Source organism: Malaya genurostris, chromosome 2, assembly GCF_030247185.1.
Source record: "Malaya genurostris strain Urasoe2022 chromosome 2, Malgen_1.1, whole genome shotgun sequence".
In the NCBI taxonomy this organism is placed as follows: Eukaryota; Metazoa; Arthropoda; class Insecta; order Diptera; family Culicidae; genus Malaya; species Malaya genurostris.
In genome coordinates this window covers 352,816,177-352,839,494 of record NC_080571.1, presented here as the reverse complement: position 1 = coordinate 352,839,494, position 23,318 = coordinate 352,816,177, and the positions used below count along the sequence as shown (strand labels likewise).

Sequence of the window (23,318 nt, the reverse complement as noted above, 5' to 3'; positions counted from 1 at the left end):
ATAAAAAAACGGTGTGAATATATGAGACAAGCTTGAGTCCACCAGTGGATGGTTTAGAATAGGCTTTAGAAACAATATTAAATGGCCCTTATTACCGTTCTCACTTCCACTTTCACATACACTTCACTTACATGTCACTTCACTTTTTTCCACCTATTACCAGTATCACGCATAGTGAAGTGATCACTGTGGTGGACAAAACTAATTTTTTCAACAAAATGTGGGTGGCGTAATGTTCATAATGACATCAAGTTCAACGAAGTACTTACTTTTATCTCTGAAGCAACTTCCGTAATAAGAGCCTACGTTCACTTCACTTGATTTTCACCGTGAAGTGATACCGATAATAAGGGTCAATATAACTATACAGTAATATACATTACTCACCTCATTCGCTTTTAACATTCCATTGATGTAGTCAATTCGTCCTGAGAGTGTCGGTAGCGTCATTATCGTATCATCTATTTTCATTTTATGAAGGCACTTCTTAACTTTATCGTTTTGAGCATGATATTGCCGAACGAGATCCTTATTAGTCAGTAATTTGCTTTGTTGAATCGCTGCATTATTTGATATCTCGGATAAGCGTGCTTTGAGTGTTTGCAGCTCTGCTAGGCATCTGTCTTGATCAACTGTTGCGAGTGTATTCCAAAACTGATCCGCATGATCTTGAATATCATGGAACAGTAATTTCCTGAAGAAAGCTTCACTTTCTAAAAATTTGTCCATTTCGGCAATATCAGAGATTACATCATTCAACTCTAATTTGAAATCGATTTGCGATTTGAAACGTTTTTCAGCAGTATTGAGCCAATCCTTCAACTTGTTCAGACCTTCATGGTAAATCAAACGGTATTGATGATTTGCTTCCAAATATGACTCACGCGCTATCAATTCCTTAGGCACATCGTTGATGAAGGTTTGAGCAGTAAATACTTTCTCCTGAAGTTCAGTCGGTAGTTTTGCCGCGGCTTTCAGTTTATTCAAAAGCTCTGAGATTTTATTGATATTCGAACGAGCATGGATGCTAATTTTTTCGTGACTTTTCAAATAATCTGCCGAAACATTCGTGTCATCACTATACTTGGGACGAGACTTAATAACATCGTTATTTTGCTGGAACCAATCTAACAACTCCATCAAACCATTAGTTGTAGTTTGGTAGAAAATATGCTGCTTTTTATATTCATCTTGCTCGATTTCAACACTCCTTCGTATGGAATCTAACTGCAACTGAAGAGAATGCAACTGATCCATGATGTTGTGACGATCATGATCTGTTCCTTCATTGGCAATGGCATGTCCTTTATCTGTTGCTATCGATAGCAAACCACCGCATAAATGGATTTGATGTAAAATATCCATGTATCTTTTCAAGCGATCTTCTATATCTTGAGCGAATTGCTCGATTTCGTTGAAATCGGTGTGAATTTTAGTTATCGATTTCACTACTTCGTTGATAGCTGCAATAAATTGGTCTCTCAAAACCAGCATTGATTTGGAACATTTCAGTTGTTCTTCGATTGCTATGATCATTTCTTCAAGTTTTGAAGTATTCTCTCTCAATTGTGGTATATTGGTTAGCAAAATGGTATTCAAATCAAGACGTACATCTTTCAAATTTCCCAACATTGTCTCGTATGACATTAGAAAATCTTGAATGTTCTCTATTCTACTAACAACTGGTCTATTCATATCCCTTATCTGGATTTGAGCTTGAGCCAACACTTCGGAACAGTTGTTCACTTTTGCTATGGCAGCTTCATATTCTTGTTTATGATTCATGAGCTTTTCATATTTACTATTTAAAGCATTTTGAACAACTTTCCATTTTTCATTTGCTATTTTCATCTGACCATCGATGTTGTTTTTATCGGGATCGTTCAATGTGGGAACTATTGATGCCTTGTAATCATCTAGTTCTTTGAGAGATTGTTTCATTTCAGTGCATTGTACGCATAAAATATCCAGTTTTTGTAGCTGGTTGTTTAGTATTTGTAAACTTGTGACATTTATGTCGGTGGAAATAATTTTCTCAGCTTCCAATAACCAATCCCAAAACAAGTCCTTGCCTTTCTCATAGCTATGACGCTTTTGATATTCGTGCTCCATGATCTTTAATTTGCACGAGCAACTTTCAAGAAGTTCTTCTAATTTTTGCTTTATTTCATCAAAATTGCTTGTCAGTGTCAATCTACCTTCGTCACTACAATCTTTCATAATTTCATTTATTTGTTTGATAACATCTTTAAAGGCATTAGATTCAAACTCCTTTATTGCCTGTTCATGTCGCTTACATAATTTTATTTCAGACAACACATTTGATGCTAATAACGGTATATAATTCGAAGTTTTGTTTACATCATTCTGTTTTGTTCTAATCCAGACCCTCGTCATTTCCAAGTTGTTTTGCAAATTTTTCCGGCATAACATTTCATCCATAATTTTGTCAATTTCGCTGCGTATTCGAACATTAAGTGAATTCATTGATTTCATCAAATGTTGAATATCTTTTTCTATCAATTGTCGTTCTTCTGGTTCCAACTCAGATTGTATACCAGAAAATCTTTTTCCGATAGTGTCTGCTTGAGATTGTTTTCTTTCCACTTCTTTCAGTACATTTTTAAACGTCTCATGTTGAATTGCAGCCGACTGAGCATCTGGTCCTAGAAAATATGGCGTATTAATCCGCTCGTTACAATCGCTCAACCACTGGTGCATTTCTGCAATATCAGAAACAGTTTTTGCAAAACTTTTATTTGTTGAATCTATAAGGTCAAGCTTTCTGCTGATTCTTTTGTGAATATCAGTATGTCTGCGATCAATTGATTTTATTTGTTCATCTATTTGCTGACTATCCAAATTACTAATTATTTCGGCTGTTTCACTTGCATTTTGCTTGTAACCTGCTACAATGTCAGAGTTTTCGTCCATTACTTTCTTTATATTTGATATTTTCTCAAGTTTTTGCGTACAGTTCAGGCCGCTTCCTTTTTCAAGGTTATCAATTTGACGAGTTATATTATCAAGCCAGTTTTGAGCTTCTTCGTAAGATTTTCTGTATTTCACGATAATTAACTGATTGTCTCGTTTCTTATTTATTACTTGTTCCAAATCACTGTATAGTTTGTCAAGCTTTTCCAGCAAAATTGGTTCTTGGACATCAGAATCTTCTTTCTTCTGTGCAATGCTTCTCAATAAGTCATTCATTTGTCGTAACTCTTGATCCGCTGCCTCAACGCGGAATTTGGTTGGTTTAGAGCTCCATTCATTGATCACTGCGTTCTGTTTCACAATCCATTGTTCCAATTCTGTCATAAGCTTTAATTTGCGTTCATGCTCGTTGATAGTCGATATAAGATCAGCAATCCAAGATTGTACCTGTCAACACATAAAAAGAAGTTATGTTAAAAGTAGTAATTAGATTAGATTAGATTAGTATACTGATTAAGTCAGAATTATCAGTCACAAGTGGTGATTTTTCAACTCTATTATGTATAAGATTTTATTATTACTATCAAGACATTATTTACTTCCGGCCGTCAAAATGCAGCACTTTCGCGGAAACGCCGCCAAGCCGCCATTTTGTTTTTCAATTTTTAAAACTGATCATTTTTTTGTACTTATATATACATGTTAAAAAGTGTTTTATACAAAATTCGAATTACTCCATTTTTTGGATCCCAAAATAATTCCACAAAAAAGTTCTTCTCTTTTTTCTAGAGTGATGTAACCCCAATGTCCTGTCAGGCAAACAGTTTGAAACGCTCGTTCACCTAGACCTAGACGCTTCGTCTTCTGATGCACCTAATTATTTTAATGTATATAAATAAAATACAAGCACGACTACAACTTAGGCTTCGTGTGCCACGTCATCTTGTTCATCTGGTGTTAGTTACGCTAGCTAGGCAGTCAATTATCTACAACTAAACCTTCAATGCCATTCGCTTCTTTGAACGAAGTGGATTTGGGAAAAATAACGGAAAAACCTTTTTTAATCCACCTAGTGGTGTAATGACGCCTTTTTCATATTACTTATGTTTTCGAGAACATTATGTCAAGATTTTTTTTCAAACTTGAATAAAATCAAAAGCTTTCTTTGGTAAACTAACATCACCTTTTCAATTTGTAAATAGTGATGTTAAGTCAATATAGATCTAAGTTTGGCAACCCTGCATGCTATACAAAATTGAACTTATCACGTTGTGTGCTAGGCGATGGTGTTTTCTTCTTCCGTATCGGCACGTACCGATGCGTAATGACTTTGCATCATTTTGCATGACAATTTGAAAGTTTTGATACTCATCGCCCTTTAATATCGGACCCAGAAGTCAGATCTGGATGAAATTGCACAGTGTTCTTAATGATACTGAGAGCGTTAATTTGAATCATGATTTGTGAAAATCGGTTTAACCGTTGCTGAAAAATCGAAACGAGTTCCGTTTTTGGAGCTTATTTCACTATTACCGGTGCGTTCGGAAGCGGAAACCGGGCATTAGTATTCCCAAAATAGATTTTTACATCAACCTACTAACAAGGTCCGCCAACTAGATGAATATACCAGTTAATTTTATAAAAATGTGCACCTCGTTTCACCATCGCCTGTGAAAAAACACTCATGAAATTAAAAATTTTTATTAATCGCACTGTAATACCGGAACCGGAAGTCGAATCTGGATCAACTTTTTAAAGAATTTTAAGACCTTTTATTTGCATCTTAGTTTGTAAATATCGATTGAGAAATTTCCGAGAAAATTGAATGCGCATTTTCTCATAGATTTACTCATATTGCCTTGTAATTCCGGAGCCGGAAGGCAGATAAAAATAAAATTCAATAGCGATCTATGGGACCATAAGACCTTTCGTTTAATTTTGAGTTTGTGAAAATCGGTTCAGCAGTCTCTGGGAAAATACAGTCAGAAAAAATGAAATTGATATTTTGACACTAATTACTTGGTTATTATGGAACCACAGGTCTGATCTGTATTTGTTTAATTTATTTAATCTTTATTTGGAATTTATTTATTGATTTCAATTATCTAATAGCCCTTTGGTTCAACGCTGGTGTATACAAGAAGAAGATAGTTGATTATACCATAATTCCAGCGAGTGTAGTCGGTACTACACCGGTATAGAGCAGTGAAAAAACCCTTCTCAATCCACCTAGTGGTACGATAATGCCTTTCTCTTCTTTCATAACAGTCTCATGAAAATATATTTCATACTTTTGTTAAATAATTTCGGATACTAATTTTGACACCAATTGATTCAGATTGATTCAAGTAGTTCACAAAAGCATGCTTCAGTGTTTATGTAACACAATCAGCATCATTTTTCCAAACTAGTGTTTGACCTTTGCGTTGCCTATTTGTATGAGAAGAGTGATGCTAATCTAATAAACCCCTTCTTAGTCAACTTAGTGGAATTTTCAAATATCTTGAAAAATCACCATAGGGGGGAAAATGAAATTTCCGAAATCGAAAAAAAAAATTTTATGCCAAAAGTCTTAGAATTGCATGAAACGTCGAGATTTAGTGTCATCTCGAAAAAATTTTTTTTTGAAAAAATCGACTTTTTGGGACTTAGAAAATATATGAAAATTTTTGAAAGTCCCAGAAAGTTGATTTTTTCAAAAAAAAATTGTTTTTGAGGTGACACTAAATCTCGACGTTTCATGCAGTTTTAAGAGTTTCGGCATAAAAAAAATCGATTTTGGAAATTTTATGTTCTTTTCCCTATGGTGCTTTTTCAAGATCGAAAATCTTTAGCTCAAATTTTGCATGAGGACTTTTTTCGAGGTGCTTAAACTTTTGAACAGTAGCGCTTTACGAAATTAGAGGTGATCCCAAAATATTGGCACTCATATATACATTAGAGCGGTAAAAAACGACGTGTTTTGTCGGTTACGTCACTTATACCATTATAACAGATCGGCTGAAAAGTTCGTATCGTTTCTATGAGAGGGCGCCACTAGAATTTAATCCATACCATTTTCAGTTAGTACCAACCTTCAAAAGATACGTGTATAAATTTGACAGCTGTCTGATTATTAGTTTGTGAGATATTGCATTTTGAGTGAAGCTACTTTTGTTATTGTGAAAAAATGGAAAAAAAGGAATTTCGAGTGTTGATGAAACACTACTCTTTGATGAAAAAAAGTGCCGCCGATACCAAAAAATGGCTTGATGAGTGTTATCCAGACTCTGCACCGGGCGAAGCAACAATTCGTAAGTGGTTTGCAAAATTTCGTACTAGTCATATGAGCACCGAAGACGATGAACGCAGTGGACGTCCAAAAGAGGCTGTTACCGATGAAAACGTGAAAAAAATCTACAAAATGATTTTCAATGACCGTAAAGTGAAGTTGATCGAGATAGCTGACACCCTAAAGATATCAAAGGAACGTGTTGGACATATTATTCACGAATATTTGGATATGAGAAAGCTTTGTGCAAAATGGGTGCCGCGTGAGCTCACAATCGATCAAAAACAACAACGAATTGATGATTCTGAGCAGTGTTTGGAGCTGTTGAATTGCTCCCTCATCCACCGTATTCTCCAGATTTGGCCCCAGTGACTTTTTCCTGTTCTCAGACCTCAAGAGAATGCTCGCTGGTAAAAAATTTAGAAGTAATGAAGAGGTAATCGCTGAAACTGAGACCTATTTTGAGGCAAAGGACAAATCGTACTACAAATACGGTATCGAAAAGTTGGAAGATTGCTATAATCGCTGTATCGCCTCTGATGGCAATTATGTTGAATAATAAAAACGAATTTTGGCAAAAAAATGTGTGTTTCTATTAAACGATACGAACTTTTCAGCCGAACTGTTATCTTCGGAACCAAAAGTCACAGCCATTTGATCTTTGAACTTGATCAATGGCCCAACAGTAGATTTCAAACGAGCATAAGTTTGTTCAAATCGGTTCAGCCATCTCTGAGAAAATTGAGCGCGTATAAATATCTTCGAAAAGTGCACACACAGACATTTTCCGATCTCGTCGAACTGAGTCGAATGGTATATAACACTATGGGTCTCCGAGGCTCCGTTTAAAAGTCAGTTTTTCCAGCAATTCTAATACCTTTCTATAGAGACAGGTAAAAACCCTTCTTAGTTTTTTGGATAAAATCGACTTTTTGGGACTAAAAAAAAATCAAAATTCCCAGAAAGTTGATTTTCCCAAAAAAAAATTTTTTTTTAGATGACACTAAATCTCGACGTTTCATGCAGTTTTAAGAGTTTCGGCATAAAAAAAATCGATTTTGGAAATTTCATGTTCTTTCCCCTATGGTGCTTTTTCAAGATCGAAAATTTTCAAACTTTAACCGCTGGGCAGCACCCCTTACGCATGTCCGATTTAGCTCAAATTTTGCATGAGGACATTTTTCGAGGTACTTAAACTTTTGAGCACTAGTGCTTTTAGAGGTGACTTATTATTGATCTCCGAATAATCACACTCATATTCATTTCAATTTCGCCTCTAATTCGTTGCATTCGAAATCATTAACCATCTCTATTCAGAACGTTGGCTTTAATATCCATAAACATTAGGATCGTTGGTTGTAGCTCGAGAAAATAATAAAATAGAACAATTGTCCTGTGTGAAACAATATTAAAATTAACAATATGTTTATGATTGATTACGCCGAATCGCGCCGCCTCCGCCGCTTGATATTTTCAGTAAATGGCGTTAGTTCATTCAACCATACACTAATATTACCTAAAAATTTATTCTCTATGAAGATTTGAATTTTGGACTATCAATGGTTTATTTGGTTACAGACTCTCATGATCTGCAAGCCAGAGAAACTAACTAGCCAATATAAAGAGGTAGCTTATGACAAAAATCTTGAAACTGACATTTTTACACTAAGCATGCAACCTATTTAAGTTTGTCCATTTCCAGCCATTTCCGAGAAAAATGAATGACATTATTTTCGCATATTTGATGCATATCACCCTGTAATTCCGGAACCGAAAATCGGATCCAAATGAAAGTCGGGAACTTTGTATGGGACTGTTAGGCCTTTCATTTGAATCTGAGTATGTGAGATTCGGTAAAGTAAAAAGTGAGTGACAATATTTGTCACACACACACATACACACATACATTTGCTCAGTTCATCGAGCTGAATCGAATGGTATATGACATTCCGCCCTCAGGGCCTCGGTTGAAAAGTCGGATTTACCAGTGATTGTATAGCCTTTCTATATGAGAAAGGCAAAAAACAGAAATATCACATCACTTTTGTTGTTGCCTAACATTAGAATATAAATAGAGTAATGCGCGTACCTCCTCAGCAAGATCCTCCAAACGAGCACGAATCATCAATTCTTTTTCTGGAATCATTTGGTGTGACATTTCCATTGGAGAACTTGGACGACTTATACTGGCAGTTGCCGCTTCACACGCTTGTATCGCATGAGACAATCGACTCTTTTCCAATTTCAGCTTGTTATGATATTCTTGAGCATTTTCCAGAATAACTTTCCCATCAATGTGGTTTGATATCTCCGTTAATTTCATTTTTTGAATTTCTGGCTCGAGATTATTCAAATTGTTATTAATGTCATCTAATGTGTCCTCGTACTCTTGAAATTTATTCAGAGAATCATGAAGCCGATTTTTTATTTGAACTGAGGTATTCAACAACGAAAGATAACTGTCTCGAATGTTTTTCATTTGATTTTCTATTCTGCTCTTAATCTCGGGTGCTTTAAGAAAATATCGATCAATTTGATTTTGACCTTTCGCATTAATATCGTCTAAATTCACTTGGTAGTGCTGGATTTCACCAAGAAGCTTTTCATGCTGCGCAATTTGCTCGAGAGTTTGTTCTCGATTGTGGATGTATAGAGAATTATGTGCCATCAATTGGAAAGATATTTGCAATAACCATTTTTCAATTTCTTGCAATCCTTGGTAATATGCCATTTGTTCAGCCAACTCAGCCTCCAAATTTTTGATAATGTAGCCACATTTTTCATCCAGTTTCAAATTTCGTTGCATATAATTGCTCGCACTATCTTTTTCTATCGAGCTTCTATTTGAATCAAATAAATTCATTGCTTCATGTTGCAACCTGTCTATATCAGCTTGCTTGAATGTAATTTCAGTATGGATATGTTTGACACGTTCTAAAATCGTTTTAACCTCGCTTATTTCACCACGAGTTTGAGGAATTGTTTCGAGCCCACTCTCTGTCGTGTTCAGCCAGTCAGCAATGCGTATTTTTAGCTCCTCATATAACTCTAAACGATTGTGTTTAATATTCAAATTATTTAAAGACGTGCTGATATTAATGATGATAGAATCAAGTATATCGCGCAACTCAGAAATATTTTGGAACATTCCTGTTTGTTGTTCTTCCGAGTGTAGATATGATGATTTTGTGAAAGAGTCCTGTAACATTTCGAAAAACTTTTGTCCTTGCGGTACAGTATTGGAAAGAGTCTGGATGGTGGAAATTTTTCTTTTGGTATCGTTGATGTCATCTGAAGCCGCATCTTGTGATTCGCTTATAATTCGTTTTGCTTCATCAATCCATTTGTTAAGCTCGTCTTTGTAGTATGTAAATTCTGTGTGGCTTGATACATTTTTCTCTAATTTTGAAATTATTCCTGTAGATAGGAAAAAAATATGCATATATATTAAAAAGAAATGTGAAAACCATTTGGAAGTGAAGTTTTAAGATACATTTATAGGACTGTGGCTTCGAAACTAACAAACGTGATCTCACCTTGCAAGTTAGATAGAAGTGAAGAATAACTCTTTTGGAGATCGACTGTGCGATCTCTAACCGTGGGACAAGCACTCTTCTCCATCAATATTTCGCAGACATCATTCAACTCATCTACAGTAGGTTTCTTCGTCATGATAATATCCGAAATATTCTATATTTGATTTGCAGATATCGGTTGACAGCACATTGAATAAAAGAATGGAAGGAGGAAATAAGGGTTCATGCGAAGGTTAGTTACTTTCTATGACAACACACTCCAAAAAATATATTTACCTTGAGACTTTTTAAGGTGTTTTCTTGTTTCCCATTGCTACTGTTATCTAATGCTGAAATTTTTGTCTCATATTCACAAATAAAAGCACTCAGGTTGTTTGATTTCTCGTAGAAACTCTCCCATGATGCTAATACATCAGTTATTGTTTTATGAACTAAATCTGATAGTACCTCAATCTCATTCCAATCAGATTTGGCTTGAACAAGATCTTGTTTGATCGAATCTAGACCTTCCTGACCCGTAACTAAAATTGTTTTGTTTCCAAGTTCATTCACGTTTTCCAGTAATATTTTTCCTTCTGATAGAGACATATGTATATCTTGGATTTTACTTAATTTTTCCACGATGCGTTCTCGATCGCCGTGGTAATCGGACAGCTTTTCTATGCTTTGTCGAGTATGTTTCATCCAATCGTATAATTCATGTAAACCTTGTCTGAATTTTTCATAATTATTCACTTGGTTCTCCAGTCGTTCTATTTCTGTAACTATTTTAGCTACCAGATTATTGTACTCGTTTATCATAATATTCAGATCATCAGGAATGATGTTACTATTCTCAGATAGCTTTGATTTTATTTTATCAGTGATATCGTTATAATTTGCAGTTTCGCGATATATAGCGCGTAATTTTTCCAATACCATTCTTTTATCTGAAAGCTCGTTTAAATTTGTTTCTTCGACGAGTTTTGCTTGTACTTCTTCAATCCATTCAGCGAGCATTTTCCCAAGTTTGGTTATGTCCTCGAGTTGCGCCAAATGTGCTAATAATCGTTGCCGGATCTCATTGATGTCAATCATTAGAGATTCATACTCCATTTTCAGATTCTCTGTATCTTCTGCAATTTTGGATGCACCAGTAGATTCCGTGCCAATCATAATTTTTTCTTTTAATTCGAACAAATATCGAAGTTTGTTTTGTCCTTGCTCTAGACTTTGTCTAATACCTTTGATAATATTTAATTTAGACTGCGTCTCTTGAACTGTATGGGGTGTTAAATCGCATTCATTGAGTTTTTCACGCAGACGATCTAGCCAATCTTGACATTCTCCGTATAACGTGTTATGTTGTTGGTGTTCTTGATAGTGTAGTTCTAATCGTCGCATTGTTTCTTTAGCAATCGAAAGTAGTACATTATATTTTGTTGTAAGTTGAGTAACACCATTGCTTACTCGCGTGTCAGCACAGATTTCCAACAAAATTTGTGCCTTCACATTTAAATTGTCGAGTTCTTTTTGCCAGTCAAATAGCGTCTGAAGCTTTTCTTGGAACTCTTCCAATAGATTTTTCTTTTCTTCTAGTGTGTTCTGCATTTTATTGTAGGTCTGTACTTCCTGTTCTAATTTATCTAACCAATTCACAGCAACTGTATATTGATCATCGTATTCTTTCCACCGAACTATTCCGTTTTCCAGAGAAGCCCCAATTTTTTTCAGTGCTAGGCAATAATTGTCAAATTCATCTTGAAGTATGGCTACTTCTTTCTCAATTGCTTCGCATTCCTCTGTTTCTACATTCCGGCAAGCAATTTCAGCTTGTTCCAATGCTTTTTCTAATTTCGTTTGCCCAATCAAAACATCTTTGTCGAGAATTTTAATTTGCGTCATCTTCGATACCAGCGAATCTTTATCCCCTCGAGGATCGGAACATTTATTAAGATTCTCTTTAGCGTTTCGAATCCATGCAGCAAATTCATTGCTACAATCAATGAAAGCTTGGTGTAATTCGATAGTTTCTTTTTGTTTAGCAAAAAGCTCCTTTGCTTGTGTACTAAGATTTTCATATTTCTTGGAAATCTCAGATGCAGGAGAAATTTGGCGTAGGTCAGAGGCTTTACTCGCTACAGACTGTATCATTGGCTCAAACGACACTATATCCTGAACAATATCATTAGCCTGGCGTAAGTTTGCTTTTCTTTCATTCAGACCAGTACTAAGACTAGTAGGTGTACCTGCCTTAAATCTAACCGTTTTTTGTTCAGAAACTCGTTGCAACTTAGTTTCTCGATCCTGTATCCACTGTTGAAGATGGTTGTAACTAGAACTGTAATCAGCCCATTGCAGCAAACTTGTTTCCAAATGAACTTTGGCAGTTGACATTTTTTTCACAAGACGATCCCATGCGTTTTGTATATCCTTTATTTCATTGTTTATAACTTCTTTTCCATCCGACTTGGTAGTTTTCATAACCTTCTCTCCAGTATTGACGGTATTGTTGACTAGACGTTGACCTTGTTCACGTTGCTGAATTAGTTCAATTATTTTTGATAAACGTTTTTCTAGATTTTCCTTGCTAACACTTTCGGTATTTTCAGTAGTGCATCGAACAACTTCTTTCGCATTTTCTATCCAACTATTTGCCTTGCACAAATTATCTATGTATTCCTTGTGTAGCTCATAGTTCAATTGTACTTTTTTCAGCACATCCTTAGCAATGTTCACTTGGACTTGATAACGGGAGTTGATATGCCGTAGTTGGTTACTGATGTATGAATCGAGATGAGATTGCAATAGAGGAGCAGAAAACGCATTGAATTTATCCAGTTCAGTGTGTCCATCATCTAGTTTTGTTATTATACTTTGCATATCATTGACTTGTTTTTCTTTATCTTGAAGATTTGACGACAATGCGAGTTTATGATTTTTTACTAATATGTCTATTTGTTGTAACCATTCTGATAAACGTTCATATTCATCTTTATATGCTCGTAGAGAATCGAGAGTTTTTTCATAATTACGCTTTTGATTGTATATATCATGGAATAAATCCTCAAAGTTATATTTAAGATCACTGATATCTTTCCTAATCATTTCTTTTCCTTTGGTTGAAGTTGATGCCATAACCACTTCGCCAGTGTGAACCAAATGTTCGACTAACAATTCACCTTGCGCTTTCTTATTCATCAATGAATCCAAAGGTGCTATTGCATTATCTGTAGTCAGTTTATCGCTTAAAGATTGCTGCTTAATACACGGTAATTTCTCTCGAGCTCTGTTTATCCAGTTTTGTAAATCCTCATAGGCCTCTTTGTATAACCGATGGTCACGATATTGATCTTCACGGTCGGTCAGTAATTTATTCAACTGATCTGCCACATAGTCAAATTTAGCTAGGATTTGTTTTGCGGTTGAATAAGCTTGGGTTTGTTGACCAGAAGCATCCATCTCAGTGGCCTTTTGCTTCAATGGTTCAATTTCGATCCGTTCTAGGCGAACTTTTTCCTCCGTATTTTTTATTTTGTCCAACTGCGCTCGTTTCTCCGCCATGTTACATTGGAATTCAGAGAGGGATTTAAATTCAATCTCCATCCAATCAATTTTTTTTCTCAAATCCTTAACCTGGTCGAGGAAACCAGACCATTGGCTCAGAGCTTCATCCAACTGGGATTTTATATCAATCATTCTCAAAGTAAGAGCTGACCATTCATCTTGCAACAATGCTATTGACCGATTGATACTATCATGCCCCGAGGGTGTAGTACATGCTAATACTTGTTGAGACAAATCAATAATAATTTGCATTTTCGAAGTTCCTTCTTCTTTATTTACTATCAATTCTTGTATAACTTTCAATTTGCTTTGAAGTTCCTTTTCAGAGGTAGTGGATTGATCAGAACAATAGTTAATTTTCTCTTTAATGCCACTCAACCATTTCTTATGTTCTGATATTTGAGATATAAGTTCCTGATGACATATTACGTATTGCTGCCATCTCGTTACGAGTTCCTTTATCCGACTTGCTGTCTGTTGATATTTTATAGCTAGTTCTGAAATTTGAGTGCTTCTGCAACTTAAATAGCCTCTATATAGCTGTTGTCCTTTTTCAGTATAGTTATCAATTTCTATTTCTTTTGCCTTCACCTCTCCTTGCAGACTTTTGAGGTAGTCCAGTGTAGCTTTTTTCTCTTCTAAAGTGGCTTTCAGATCAATTGAATGAATATTTGTATCAATGGAACGCATCCAATCCATGCAATCTTTTCGCATATTTTCAAAATCTATCCATTCTGCAATTTTGCATTGAATATGTTCAATTGTTGAATCGATTTCCACCAATAGACCTTCCCATTCTTGCTGAGAAAGGTCTATTTGAGTTCTAATATTCGCCTGTCCATCATTGCTTGTATCAGGCATAGTTAACTGCCCTAGATCACGAATTTGTTCTATTCTGTTAGTTTCCGCCAAAATAGATTTTTTCAGGTTCACTAAGCGATCAAGGTTAGTCAGTAATGATACCTGATCCAGATCTGTTTCTCCCCATAGCTCTATTGTATTATGATTTGCGTCAATAAAATCGGATGTCTCTAACACTGCCTTGCAATACTGCCGGTGGTTGATTACAATTTTCTCATAACTATTCACATAATGTTGACTTTTATCTAAATATATGTTATAAGTCTCGATGATGGTTTTCATCTGCAATTCAATTTGTGTATCCGGTTCTTCCAGATTCTCCTTAAAATCATTCAAATTGTTCACTTCAGGTTTGTAGTTCTTGAGTTCATTAGCTAGATCTACATAGGCTTGATGTTGCAATATTTTCTCATCAAGTGTAGGCTTTAAAATTAATCCTGATAACAAACTAGGACTGAGATTTGCTAACCACTTCTCTGTATGTTCTAGTTTTTCTTTGATGCTGGATAGTTTAGATAATCTGGTTTCACACGTTTTGAAGAAACTATTGATTTCATCAAAAATTCGTTCGAATTTTAGCATCAAATCCTGTGTATCAACCCTAATCAATTGTTGACCTTGCACTGCAGTACTTGTGTATAGCATTTCACCTACATCTGAAACGTAGCTGCACTGTACACTGATCGCATTATGCTTTTCTAAAAGTTCTTTAACTGTTTGCATAACATTCATTATGTTCGTACTGTAATCACATTTACAACTATCAAAAGTACCTTTAACCTGATCTAGCTCTCTGTTGCTGTCGTCATATTTAACTTTAAAATGCTTATGCTCTTCGAAAGCTTGCTCACATTTTTTAGCGATTTCTTTTACAGCTGTTTCTACAGATTGCATCCTTGACTTCATTTGCTGCATATTCATGTGGATTTTAGTATCTCCACTGTTCTGCAGTAATTCGGTAGATTTATCTAGCAAATTTTCGAATGATAAATTCAACTGTTTCATTTGGCCCACTACAGTTTGGTAATGATCATGTTGCTGTTGTTTTTCCGCCAATGTGTTTTTCAATGCGTAGCCGTGCATTGTACCTTCGATTCCTGATAAAGCACAATTAATTTCATCCATGTCAATTTGAAATTGATCCCATAAATCTACCCGTTTTTGTAACTCTATTTTAGTATTGTCAACGAGGACAATAAATTTCTCAAATTCCGATTGCATTTTTTTCAATTCATTCTCTATATTGTCCATGGCCGCACAAGTAATAAGATCCTTATTATCAAAAATAAGTTTATTGAAATTGTCAAACCGCTCCTTAGTTTCGGGTATAACATTTTGTATGTCGGTAACTTTTTGGATTTTGTCTAGTACCGTTCTTTTACTACCCGAAATTTCTAATTGTTGCTTCAAATCAGTCAACAGCATTTCTTGTTCATCAATATGATTTTTTTGCATTTCATGGAATCTATTATAGAAAGCAAGAGACTGCTCCAGCTTCGATATCATGTCATTGGCGGCTGTTTTCAATAGCTCAAATCTTTCATTGATTGATTCCATTTTGGTGATGGGATCTTTATCATGATTGTCGGAAATCAGCACTGCTTTCTCATTCAGTGAATCGACCATACGCCTTTGACTCATAATCTCTTGCAGCAGAGATTTATACTTGAAAAGCTTCGATCGTATTTCTTGTGTTGTGCTCCAACTTTGAGATTCATTCATATCGATTTTTTGCTCCATTGTAGTTAACCACGTTAGTAGCTGTTGTAGAATATCACAGTAAGAAGCCCACTGTATGGACCTGACATCTTGCTGTTTCTTTAAATTCGCTATAGAGAGTTGAAGATTACTCCAAAGCTCTTTGATTTCTTTAACATCGTCGCGTAGTTTTTCGCGACCCTGGGGGCTGGTTTCGGTTAAAATTGTCTCATTTGTTGAAATGATGTTTGCTATAATATTTTCCAATTTTTCTTTCTCAATTTCGATCTTTTGTAAAAAAACCAAATTTATAGTAGACACCTTTTCATTAGCAGCTTGCTCTATTTCAATACTCATGTTTGTTATGAAAGTTTTACACTCAACCAATCTCTCTTCGTAGTTCGCATGTTCATTGACGATGCTCTGTGTACGATTGACAACTTCTTTGCTCAATACTAGTAGTAGTTGGTATCTATTAATCAGTTGGTTTATGTAGAACTTGATCTTTTCAACGCCAGTTTTATTGAAGAGTGTTTGACCATTTGTAGCAAAATCATCAATGTCTTTTTGTTTGCCGATGATAAGCTCCAAGTTAGTGCGGTACAGTTGCAATTGATTTCGTTTCTTTTCAAGTGTATCAAACAATTGTTGATCGCGGAAAATTGCTTCCATAGATCTGCACCATTTCGTAAGTGTATCCATTTCCGTATCGAACTGAGTCCAATTTGATAAATATTTCTTCTGATTATCGATTTGTTCTTCGATCATAGCATCAAGATTTTTTAAGTCATTTTTAATAAACTGAATTTCATTATCTGCTGTAGAAATGCCATGTAGTGTTGTACTGAGTTTGATAATTTCATAACATTGTAGAAGATGATTCAATAGTTCATTTCCTTTTGATTGGTCTGATTGTAAGTTATTAAGTGATTCCAAACGCTTTTTTATTTCATTTTTCTCACCAACGCTGTCATCGCTTATCATAGCTCTGGTGCGTACTTCATTAATCCAATGTTTCAGATTTGTATGAGATGTTATGTAATTGTTATGTGCATTAACGCAGCTGTTGAGGTTATCTAAGAGGTTATTTGATTTCTCAACAATGTTTTTGAAAGTGTCTTTTATTGATATCAAGTATGCTTGCAGATGTTCATCTTTGATCATTATTAGCAATTGTTGTGCTTTACTACACACCGAATCAATCAAACCGCTTTGAGATAATATGTCCTGATGCAGCATTTTATGGTTTTGATGTTGTGTATGTTTCTCTTGAATATTTGATTTCAGTTCGGAATTTGATTTCATTGACATTTCAATATCTTTTAACCATTTTGACAACTGCTCTTGTTGAGATCTAAACTCTCCAAACTGTAGTATGCACTGGTCAACTTTTTGGGTGACCAACTCCAACTCATCCGAAAAATGATCCCATAATTTACGAAGCTCCGTTAGTCTCTGTCGAATATTTTCGCGCCCATCTGGTAAACTTTGAGAACACAATTTTTCACCTTTAGAGATGATTTCTTCTAGAATGCTCATTTGGTCCAATCTTTGGTAAGCTATTTCTTTAAGATGCATTTGTTTATCTTGCAGCACGCTCAAATCTCCTACAAGTTTATTATGTTCATTGAGCAACTCAACATTTTTTGTTATTTTTCCAACAAAATCATCATAGCACTTGTTAAAACTGCTATGTTCGTTAATTGCTGATTCCGTTCTATTGATTGCATCTATGAATTGATTCATAAGAGCTCGATATTCATTTTGCGTTTGTATTATTTTATTAGAAATGTTTATGTTCGCCCTTATGGCCTGAGATTGGTCTATTGTGTTACGGACGAGAATACCAAGAGATTCGATTTCATTTTTTATCTCATGCAACTCGCTGGAACATTGTTCTTTATTGTCGATAGGTTTAGTAGTAATTTCTTTGATTTGATTTTTAATAGCATTCATTTTATGAATGCATCCATCAAAATTAGTCATTGTAGTGTCCAGTTGATTTAGCATTCGTAATAGTGTTTCCTTATTCGATTTACATCCTTCGTAAAACGTTTTCCATTCTTGTTTGTTGCTCTCAAATGATTTCAGTAAGAGTGTATGGCCATCTTCATGAGTCTGAACTACAACTTTGGTATACTGATTGTAGCAATCATTGATTCCATCGAATGCTGAATCTTCTTCTAAAAGTACATTTTCTATAATCATCAAAATTTCTTCGATCCTTGATCTATTCATTTCGCAATTTGCTGAAAGCTCACTAGTTTGAGATTGTAGTCGCTGCAACCAAGTTCTAGATTTGTCAAGTAAGTTATCGTAGTGGATATGTTCTTTGATACTGTCCTCCATGACTTGAATTATTTTTGACAAATCTTCTTTGACAGTTGTTATTTCTTTTTGAGCTTCCTCACTTCTTGATTCTTTGCCTGTACATGGCATAACTGCTAATTTTACTTGAAGCTGTTCCAAATTTATTTCATAAGTTTTTAAATCCTTTAGCATTGTCATGTAATTTAGTAATGCAGATTTTTTCTCCTGTAGTGTAGCACACATTGTTGGTAAGTCAGACAATTTGTTTTGCAAATCTGAAAGCCATCTAAATAATTGACCAAAACTTTCTTCGATCGATTTTTTATTCATTATGTTCGTTTCTACTTGCTTAACTTTCACATTACAAACATCGACCAGTGAAGTAAACGCATTTCTCAGTGATTGTATGTCCTCTTTAATACGATCACGGCTTTCAACATTAACCTCAGCATATAAATTTTCTCCAATTGAACATACGTCGGTAACGGTATTTTCTTGTTCTATAACAACGGAACGACGAGCCTTGATTTTGTCATAATTTATATCTAACGAATTGTTTTCCAAATTTTGTTCATTTTCTACTTCTTGAATCCAGTTATGGAGCTTATTAGCTTCCTCTTTGAATTTATTGTTCCTAGTATGAACGTCAAGAAGTCGCTCCAACATATTCGAAAAATATTTATCAAACGATTTGTATCTTGTTTGTAGGTGTTGTACGAGTATAAGAACTCGTGAATCGGGATTCAAAGTATTTATTTCAGTTCCCACTTCGTGTAATAAACTCAGTTTGGGATCGAATTCTTTTAAGATGGCATACGTTGATTTTATTTCATCAATTTTTTCGTTCAAAGTAAACACATCAACTAATAATATTGTTTCCATTTTGTGTTTTTGCTCCACTTCCTTGAGCCACATAATTATTTCTCCTGATATTTGTTCATATTTCTGCCATAGCTCTATGTTGAAATTGAGATCAGTCTCTAGTTGATTGAATGCGACTCGAAGTTGTTGGAACTCACGTTCAACATCACATTTACAATCCATAAGACTTTCTAATTTTGCAGGATTAAATATATCAGGAAACGAGCTCAGAAGCTGAGAAACTTCTTCTGTTATAGACTGATTACTATCCAGAAATATCTTGATATCATTTAAAGTTCCTTTTTTCATCTCTAAATTATGTTTATCGCTGCTAGATTCTGGATGGCACCATTGCATTTTATCAGACTGTGAGGATATCACTCGGCTATAAGACATAAGCTTATCTCGGAATAATTTTTCAGCAAGCTTGCTTAATTTGTTCTCAGTTTCGTTCAAGCTATTGACCGTATTTCCATATCGTTGTTCCAAATTCTGTATTTCTTTAGACATAGTGCTCTCTTTAATTGGTTCACATTCTACAATATTGTTTTTCAGTTCCGTCATTTTCACACCAAGTAAGTTTAGTTTTGGTCTTACTTTTTTTATATGATCCAAATTGTTCAATTGTTTAACAATTTCCAAAGTATTATCATCGCATTTCATGATTTCTTCACGAATTGTGTAAAGATTTTCAATCATTATTCTAATTTGATCTTTCAAACTGCGTTCTTGTGCAGTATACTCTGATACTTTATCATTGAATTCGATTGCATCTTGTTCTACTTTGGCAAATGCTTTGTCTAATTTGGTTTTCATTGCTGCAATATCATTTGGTAGAACATTGCCGTTTGATCTTTTGAATTCGTTCAATAGCCCTTTGAAGTTTTCCTTCATTGAAAGTTGAGTAGGCAGTTCCGATTTGTAGCTGCGAATTTTATGTTCCATTTCTTTCGGATTGTCCAATACACGATTGAACTGATCTTGTACCATATCAAGCCAAATTTCTATATCTCGATACTGATCCTCAATTTGCTTGTAAAGCGACAACCTTTGATCTAGAAGGTTACTGTTGTCTATTAGCATTTGCAAATTATTTTTCAACTTTTCGTTATTATCTTTTACAATATCAAGTAAATTTTCGCAGTCCTGTAGATTATATCCTCGAAAGTTTTTTGTCACTTCGTTAGCTTTATTTGCAACTATATCAACGGTTTTCTTGATATTTTTCATTGTGTCAGAAGCGTTTTTCAACTGTTCGAGACTTCGTACCAACGATTGTTTTTCGTGGAAAGTGAGTACTGTCGCTTTATTAATTGCGTTTATGTTTTTAAGGTCATTATGGAAACCCATGTTCCCTCTGTTAAAATCGTTGTAGGAATCTCTAACACTTGCAAAAATATTGGATACCTCTTCGGTTTCTTGTCGTATATTACATAATTCCTTATCAAGTATTGCCAAAGATTCTCGAATGTTGATGGCGGAACTCATGTCTTGTTTCGATAATATATTGCCTTCACACTGGGCCTGTGATTTCACCGCATACGCACTGTCTAACTGATTATTTAAATCTGAAAGTTTTTCCAAACACTCATCTATATTACTCAATCGAGCTTGTTTGACAATGTCTTTAAGACTATCTGAAATTTCATTCAAGGTAGAGATAACTTCATTTTGGAGCTTTTCAAATCTAATTATTCTTTCTTTTGTGTGATCAATTTCTTTTTGTTTAACCCCAATGAGTGTTTTTATACTATCAAGTTTGTTTTCCAAATCGACTATCATAACGACTGCGTTTACAGGTTTTTTGAGAGTGTCGTACAATTTTATGCAGGGCTGGTGTTCTAACGAAACCATCGCTTTTTTCCAGTTGTCAATAGAGTCATTGAGTTTTGAGACATTCTCATTAAAACTGTTCAGATCTGCTTCCGAAGCGTTATCATTTTGGGTTACATTATCTTTCAAAAATCGTATTTGATCTTTCATCGATTTATCCCAGTGTAAAAATTCTGCCCATTTTTGTAAGTAGTTTCTTGAAGTTTGGAGAGTGGATTCAAGATTGTGGTAATTACTGGCAAGTGATGAATACGTCTCATCGAGCAAAGCATTATTCTTTTCAGAACCATTCAGGCTTTGTTGTTTTACGTGAGCGTAAATATTATTGAACATATCATTTTTGTTTGCATGTTGCTGAAGTAAATATAGTACGTTCTGAAGCGTAAGATCAATATCATTCACAGATGTTTCTTCCAAGCCACTTATACTCGTTCTCATCTGATCCATCCAATCGCTAAAATCTCCCATCAGCGCATTGAAGTTTTGCTGTACAACGATATTTTGATAGCATTCATTTATTAAAATGCGCACGTTTTCACTCATTTTTGACAGTTGGTCTCTTGGATGATTTAACCTATCCCTTAGAGTAGAGGCACCGTCGTCTGTTATATTAGTACTTATCTGATCGAAGAGATTCATAGCCGAAATTAATTTTGTCTGTTGCTCGGCGATTTCATTGTTCAATAATTTGAGGCCATTTATTTTTTCTTCCAGTTTATCAATCGGCAATTCACCAGAAGAGCCCTCTAGAAATGGCCGTAAGCGTTCATTTACTTTATTTAAAAAGTTCTCTTGTTTCTTCAAGTCGGTGTCCAATCCGGTCCAATTGGAAACCAATTTTCCTACTTTGCCCTTTAGATGTTGTGCATTTTCGTATAAATCAGTAAGATTCACGTAGCACTTGTCTATTTCCTCCGTTGGTTTCATTCCGTACTTAATGCTGTTACATTTATTGATTGTATCTTGTAATTCACTGATTTTTTGTTGGCAATTTTCAGTATGTTTATCTAATTTTGATTGCAACTCCATTGCTTCAGGAAGACTACCTACTTTAATTTGTTGAAATTCACCAGTAGCTACGGTTTTCTCTGTCCATGAAATAACACCAATAAGATCATCATTAAAGTCTTTCCAGGCACTCAAATCATTCTTCACGATTGCTTTTTCGGAGTGAACTGCATTATTCAGTCCAACAAACATTCCTTGAAGAAGTGTAACTTCACTTTTTAACCGCTTCATTTCCTCTAAATTACCCTCTTTAGATGCTAAATCTGTAGCACTTGCATTCAGGATATCCAACGTTTTCATTTTTTCTGTGAGAACATTTTCCAACTGCATAGTCTTGACAACTCGCTCCTCCGGTGTTAGATTCGGTTGTTTTATTGCAGCTACCATCTTAGGGTATACATTATTTGCCCAATTCTTTAAGCTGTCCAAACGTTCTTTATATTCCTTCCATTTGTTGTTATAATCTTCTAGATAATCAATTCTTTTGTCCACAAAATCTGCAGTACTTAGAACCCGCTTTTCAATATCCACAACTTCTTTTTCGATCGCTTGTTTAGAGTTCGGTGGAATACTTTGTCCCAACTCGCGACAAAGATCGTTCAAACTCAGTAGCGACACCGATGAAGCCTGTCGCAAATTTAAAATTAGTTGTTTTTTCATTTCAAGATCTTGAGTAACACTTTTAGGATCAGTTTGCAATGGTGTAATTGATCTCAGCTCTAACTCTGCATCGTTCAGTAAAGCCGCGATTTTTCCTTTTTGTTCATTATAACTAGTCCATATTTTATGAATATCCTTTAATGACTTTAATCTGTCTGCTGCTTCATTATAAGTTTCATTCCAGCTGTGTTCCAAATGGATTACTTCTTGGTTCATAAAATCAGGCGCATTAACATTTTTGCTAAGGTCTTTTCCTTTTTGAATCATTTTCATGATATGTGCTCTCTGATTATCCAATTCTCGAATCGAAAAATTCTGTTCATCAATCAATACATTGACTTTCTTATAAGAATCTGGAGATGGGGAATTCACACTTTGCATCTTGATACGGTTTAGTAGATCACAAACTTCTTGTGTTTCATGGCGATATGTATAACATTTTGCAAATGTTTCAGTTTTAGTCATTGTAGTTTCAATTATTGGTATTAGTGTTTTGTATCGTGCTATCAAATTTTCAATTTTTTCCTGTTCTATAGTTGCTTTGTCGTCACTGATATGATTCAGCAGATAGTCCAGACTTTTTACCAGCCATTTCATGTCATCTCTTTTTGAATCAGCTTCGAAACAAATATTCTGGAAAGAAAAAAATCAATGTACTTTGATTGTCTCAAGGAGGTGCAAAAACATATTACCATGAATGTTTTCAGCTTTGAGAATGCAATTAGGAAGTAACGAAATAATTTATCATTTATTATTTTTTACAAAGTTATCTCAACCAAACACAATTTGTGTCATTAAAC

At 34.9% G+C, this 23,318-nt stretch overlaps 1 protein-coding gene across 8 annotated transcripts in view; it reads right to left on the bottom strand.

The window, feature by feature from the left end:
• The window catches only part of LOC131432189 (muscle-specific protein 300 kDa), a 98,409-nt gene that overhangs the window by 38,356 nt on the left and 36,735 nt on the right, over window positions 1-23,318 (bottom strand). For 7 of the 8 annotated variants that reach the window (XM_058598322.1, XM_058598314.1, XM_058598318.1 and 4 more), the window contains exons 6-10: window positions 23,211-23,225; window positions 10,018-23,151; window positions 9,742-9,895; window positions 8,295-9,622; window positions 388-3,381 (exon numbers count right to left, since the gene is read on the bottom strand). In XM_058598322.1, coding sequence (XP_058454305.1) covers window positions 388-3,381; window positions 8,295-9,622; window positions 9,742-9,895; window positions 10,018-23,151; window positions 23,211-23,225 — 17,625 coding nt within the window. The remainder of the gene's footprint in view (window positions 1-387; window positions 3,382-8,294; window positions 9,623-9,741; window positions 9,896-10,017; window positions 23,152-23,210; window positions 23,226-23,318) is intronic. The other variant, XM_058598316.1, reaches the window with a different exon arrangement.